Below are 6,184 nucleotides of genomic sequence, written 5' to 3' on the forward strand. Positions count from 1 at the left end.
AGTGCCTAGAGTGCAGTTGCCTGAATACTCCAAAAATATAGTTGACTAGCAATGTGCCCGTGCATTGCAACGGATCCAAAATAGAATAGTACTTGTCCACAACTTACCTCACAGACGTTAGATGCAGATCTAATGATCAGAAATGACCGATGGCAGACACACCATCATCACCAACTGGGTCTTTTATAGGAGTAGAGATTCAAACCGACCGTTAGATTCTCAATCCTATGGATGCTTATTTTCTTCAACCTTCAGCCAACAGCAGCGCCCTCGATACCCAACCTCCACCACCGCTCATCCTATCGTCGCCCCACCCATACTCTCCGGCACCGAAACCGCCCACCCCCAACTATAACCCCCCACAACACAAACCTCTGGCTTCGGCTCTGCTCAGTGGCGTCAGTCTCCACATTGAAGGAACATGAATCACAAACAAATTGCACGGTCTACAAATCGAAGAAGACAACTTTATAAGAAATCGATGAAGACTTCATGAATTTGCAGTCGCCTAACTTTTAGCACAACCGGGAAAAAAGACTATAGGTTGGGTGGTTGAAAGTTGAAAGGTCAAAAGTAGAGCCGAACAAAGCATCCACTAGATCGGAGTGATAAGATGTGCACGGGTGCTTTTGGACCGACCAAGGCCCTCCCAGCTACGCACACCTGATGTGGCCTTGATTTAAGTCGATAGCAAAAGTTTATCCCAAATCAGCATCATCTGATTGCTACCGGTACGGCGGATAGAATACACCTTTTTTTGTCCGTGGTGAGGTAACTTCTATTGGCAGAAAAAATAATAACTTGGATGAATATAAAGGCATATCCTCTTCCAGGTTGTCCGGCACTAGTAACTTCAACGAGTTTCTATTTGGAGAATCAAGACATTTTTATCCGCCTTGTTCACATTCCAGAGCTGTGCAAAGCAGAATGACAGATTATTCCAGAACTGTTTCTTGCTAAAAATGACTGATTATTCTAAGCTAGCTGTGCACCAGACAAAAGAACTGCAGCTCTGCAGTGATTTTCAGATTCCATGGAACAAACTGGGAGTTTCTTTTCTTCTGCAAGCCCAGGAGCAAAGCATGGTGGAGCATATATGTTTAGGCACACTTGATACAGTTGTACTACAAAGGCTTTCACACAGCGAACCTACTGGAAATGTTCGACGTTCTCCAGAAAAAGCGGAAACTATTCAGTTCGAATCTAATGAATGACAGAGCTTCCACAAAACTTAGCTGTAAGCGAACCCATTTACATCAGCAACAGTTCTTAGCATCCACCCCAGATTGATGAGCTGAGGAATGACTCTTCCGCTTCATGAAATTCCAGATTTGTATTGTATTGTATAAAATCCATGACATAGCTTGCTCGTTTGGCATCTCTCGAGTCCATGTTGTAAAGTGCTTTCCTTAGACATATCAATGATGAGGACAGCAGGGGGTAAGCGTTGCCTATAATAAAAATGAAGACAGTCAGCACCCAGTTTCCAGATTCATATTTATATTTACATTATAAGGGACAAAAACGGTCTGTATCGCTGGTGACCCCAAAACATACATGTTGCAATGCATGTTTAATGATTTTGTGATAATGCCACATGCGCACAACCTTTAAATACTGGTTGGTTCAAGACAAACCAATGAGCTCATGGATTGGCGACTTGAGCAATCCATATCTTGGAATCTAATCAGCAGCTAGAACAACACGTATTTCTTACTTTATGCAGTTTGTAACATAGTAATTCTTTTAAATTTCTCACAAATTTGCGATTCCAATGTATCTATGACATATATATTCGTATGGTCTTTCTAATGTAATGAAAGGCCCCACCTATAGAAGCACAATATCTTCAAAGAAAAGAAACTGTACCTCCTGAACAAATCTGTCACGATATGATTTTTTTTTGCTATTTACAAAGTATACATAAGTAATAGATGACACTAAAATACATGAAAGTTGAGAAAGTCATGTGTAAGACGTGAGATGCCCACAACATGGTATGGTCGATGACTCAAACACAATTCTCAAAACTAGTGTGAAAGTGTGCTTCAAATCTGAAACTGCAACTGTTGGAGGTTATTACGTACAAACAGGTGGTAAGGCGGACTTGTATGATACAAACTTTAGATTCTGGTAGACTAGATCAATCACTCAAACTACTATAAGTTACTCATATTCTTGAAAGACAAACTATACAGAATTATGACACATAAATATCCAACTTTTCTTACTTATAGAGCATGTATCTACCAGTGTACACTGACAAAACCTTATGGTTGGAGCATTAAGAAGAATGTAACAAAGCAGTCTGTTAACTTGATAATCCAAACACACGGTGTGAACAGAATGCTTGAAAGCGAGGACTCAATAACTTACTTTGCAAAATTGAAACACTCAGTTTATAAATGGTAACCCCGAGTGCACTTTCCGTGCATATTCTTCATATTGAGAGCCAAAAAATTGCCTCAAGAAAAATTCTTCATATCTGCTCTTGAGTGAAGGGATCACAATAAAAACTGTAGAAGAAGCACACAAAATAATATACTTAACTCTTATATGAAATATTCACATTAATTGGGCACATTCTGAAAATGGGGAGCCTAGGATATAGAGGTAGAAATACGGTTCTTTTAGAAGGATACGGTATCCGCCTTGCAAAGAAACGCCACAACACCAATGTAAATACAACTGTAGATACTGGATTGCACAGCATAACCTGCGTTCCAACTGCCCATAGAAGAAAGCCTGAATACCCAGGATGCCGCATAAATCTGTACAATTAAGAACATACTTTAGCAGCTATAACCAATTATGCAGAACTATCACCATGTTTTTTATGTTGCAACGAAAAAAATGTTCAAGTTGGAGCACATGCAGAGGAAGGCAACAACAGTACTCAAGACTATAAATGTTGAATTGTGATGCAAGTACCTATAAATTCCATGAGTTACCAACTGATGCTGGTCTTCATACTGAATCCGTATAACATGTGTAAAGGCACGTCCAGCTGTTACAACAGCAATTTTACGAATAATTTCACCAACAAGCACCATCAGAAGGCCAATATTACTGACAAACAGATACCCTTTTATTTCTGGGAAGAAAAGGCTTTCTGTCAGGTGTTCCACCATCGCAAAACTCATTGCCAAAACATACTGCTTGCTGATAAGAAGTGCTGCATCAGAAGCACCTTAATTAGCTCACAACACGGTCACGCAGTTACATAGTGCAAATTACAATTAAATGGTAAAGAAAGAAGATAAATGAAATAAAGAAGCGGGCACCAATCTATGCATGGTAATGTTCTTTCAGGGGCTCTTTGGATTTGAGCCAACAGCTGCCAGCCAAAAAGTTGGCGTTGACTGCATGTTGGGCATATGTTTGGATGAGCACCAATTTTTTGGTCGCCAATGATGCATGGCCTTCCTCAGCTCACTTTTACACCAAACCTTGGGTGAGGCGCCGGTGAGCAAATAGCTAGCCAATTTTTTGGCGTGCCCATGATTTGGCTGGGCTAGTATGGGCAACATCCAAACAGCCGCTCATATTCTTTTTGACCATCTTATGTGTCAAATTGATAACCTACGATTATGAATTTTCTGATTGAGCTATTATCCAGTCAAATTGCCATGAGTTGGTTGCAGGATCCTATGGGTTTCAGATCTAGCCTCCCCCCACTTGTTTGGGACTAAAGACTTTCTTGGTGTTGTTGAACTAAAAGATTTTAGAGCCGGGGTTACGTGAACTAAAAAATGCAAGTTGGACAAATCAAGTTTGAATAACTATTTTAATCATCCCCAATTTGTACTATCTATGAAGATAAATACTTATGATGGCTTATGAAGCACTAAATTAGGAAATTAATTCATCAGGCATATTGGAATTTAATTGGTAAAATACTACTCTGTAGAGGCACTCAAATTACACTTTCTGATTTTGGAGCTTGACCTCAACCTTTATGTCAGCCCATTGGTTCTGAGAACCGAGCGGTGCTCGGTTGGCTAGAGCACACATCTGTAAGCTTACCCACCCGCGTTCGAGGCGCAGCCTCTGCAAGACGCCTTGTTTCTTCTAAAAGGCCGACATGGGAGCTAGTCTCCATGGGTCGAAAAAAAGATAATTGCTCCTTATCCCCTAAATTTAACACAGTATAGTACTCGGTAGCTTCTTTCTGTTGAATTCTTAAGCTAAACAGAGAAATTCTTACAATTGCATATAGATCGGACAGCAGAGTTATACCATGGTTATTTGTCAGTTAAATGCTAGGTGAGAAATTGCCGAGACCACGACACCGATTATTATGCAAATAGGGAAACTGCCAAAGCATGCATTCTGCCAATTCCTCTTAAGTCATCTCAACTATCTAAACAAAATCAAACCAAACCAATAGCAATCCAGTTGGATCAGACGAAACGACACATATTGGCATCCTCATGGCCCCATATATGTGCTTCACATTACCACATGTTAACCAGGGCGCTTTAATCTAAGCATATATACAAGAATCATGTGCATCGGTAGCACCTTCTCTACTCTCTACCAGTAGTAGTATCTAGACAATCTCCCGAGCAACGTCTCTGGATGGCAAAGATGGGGGCCGAAGAGGCGATTCACTCACAGGTGGCGGTGACGTTGCTGTGGCCGTGGAAGGCGGCGGCGAGGACGTACTCGGAGCCGTGGAAGAAGACCAAGGCGGCCGCGAACTGCCACGCCTGCGTCCGCGCCGCCATGGGCAGAGCGGGGATCTGGGGACCGGAGCTTGCGCTGGGGCTCAGGGCTTGGGCAGCGGGAGCGGGAAGAGATGCTTGGCGTTGGCGAGGTGCTGGGAGGAGGAGATGCCGCATGCGGAAGCTTTTACTGGGGACCTGGACGGGGACCGGAAAAGCTCGGGGCGGCCACGGCGGGCGAGGCGGAGCTGTCGGGCCGCCGGGATGGATAGAGAAAGGGGGGGACTCCTATTCCCCGACCCACGCGGTGGAAAGCAAGGTACGCACGGGACTTTTGGCCGGCCCATGTGGGGGCGGGGTGCCCCTGTTTTTATTTCCTTTCGTTTTTTCCTGCTTTTTTTTTTGCTTCGTTAAAAAATGTTCGGGATTTCAAACAAAAATCTAATCTCAAAATCTTCACGAATTTTAAAAATGTTCTCAAATTCAAAAATATTCGTGAGTTTGATGAATATGCTCATGGATTTTAAAATGTTTGTAAATTCAAAAAATGTTCATGCTTTTGAAAATAACTAGGACAAGTGCCCGTGCGTTGCACTGGGCAATAAAATTAATAGAACCTTCTCAATGTGCTATTCCGCAACACTTCACATATCCAATTTTAACGAACAATAAGGTAACCTGAGTATCATTTTCCCTCGATGAAGTGTGAATGTGAAGAAACCTCCCTGACATCGTTCATCAGAATAGTCTTTCACTCTTTTTTTGTTGTTCAGAATAACACGAATTTTAAAAAGAAATGTGGTTTTTGCAATTTTCGAGAACATTATTTGAAAATTTTAAATCATTTTTTGATGACTAGCATGTTTGATTTTGAAAATTATATTTCATTTGTAATTGTTTTTTACTCTATTTGGGCTTGCCCGAAACATAAGGACTTGGCCTACATAACACACACGATCTCAGAAAAAGAATACACCTTCTTTCTGGTGAGACCACAACTGCACGCATTGTCTCTCTTCCGATTCCGACACATACTACAGAATCAGGAGCGTCTTTTTCATGGTTACTACTTGCTTGCATCAATTCAAATTGCTACTTGCTGCAAGCTGGATTCACAAAGGAGCATTACTCTCTCGACAGTACTGCTGAGTTCAATTTGTCACCAGTGAAATAGTATTGTTGAGTTCTCAGAGTGTAGGGCTCAGGATTTAGATTGAAACAAAATGAGAATTGGGAACTAATTTATCAAACAACAACTCGGGGTAATTTCCTCAAATACTTCTGACTCGTTCACTGTTAGGGGTGAGATGATCCAAAACGCATGTCAAATACTATGTGCTCGTGATACAGTGAACTACCAAAAACTTCATAAAGCACCTGGGAAATTAATTAATAGTACAGATTACTTTTAAATTAGGACATGAGTAAGATGTAAACATTGTGCCTCCAAAAATTATATGTATCAAAGATCTGCACTAATTCATCCACTCTTGCAAGCACTCATGAGTACTCACCTA

General features: G+C 41.3%; 1 protein-coding gene across 1 annotated transcript; it reads right to left on the reverse strand.

Moving 5' to 3' along the window:
- Positions 1-1,021: 1,021 nt before the first annotated feature.
- LOC119365476 (probable protein-S-isoprenylcysteine O-methyltransferase) lies at positions 1,022-4,974 on the reverse strand. Its single transcript, XM_037631116.1, has 5 exons — positions 4,619-4,974; positions 2,932-3,175; positions 2,643-2,771; positions 2,377-2,485; positions 1,022-1,451 (listed from the first exon to the last, which is right to left on the reverse strand). The coding sequence occupies exons 1-4, from the start codon at positions 4,842-4,844 to the stop codon at positions 2,395-2,397; spliced, it is 690 nt and encodes a 229-aa protein (XP_037487013.1). The 5' UTR covers positions 4,845-4,974; the 3' UTR covers positions 1,022-1,451; positions 2,377-2,394.
- Between the last annotated feature and the right edge of the window lie 1,210 nt (positions 4,975-6,184).

The sequence above is a fragment of the Triticum dicoccoides genome, chromosome 2B, assembly GCF_002162155.2.
Source record: "Triticum dicoccoides isolate Atlit2015 ecotype Zavitan chromosome 2B, WEW_v2.0, whole genome shotgun sequence".
Lineage (NCBI taxonomy): Eukaryota > Viridiplantae > Streptophyta > Magnoliopsida > Poales > Poaceae > Triticum > Triticum dicoccoides.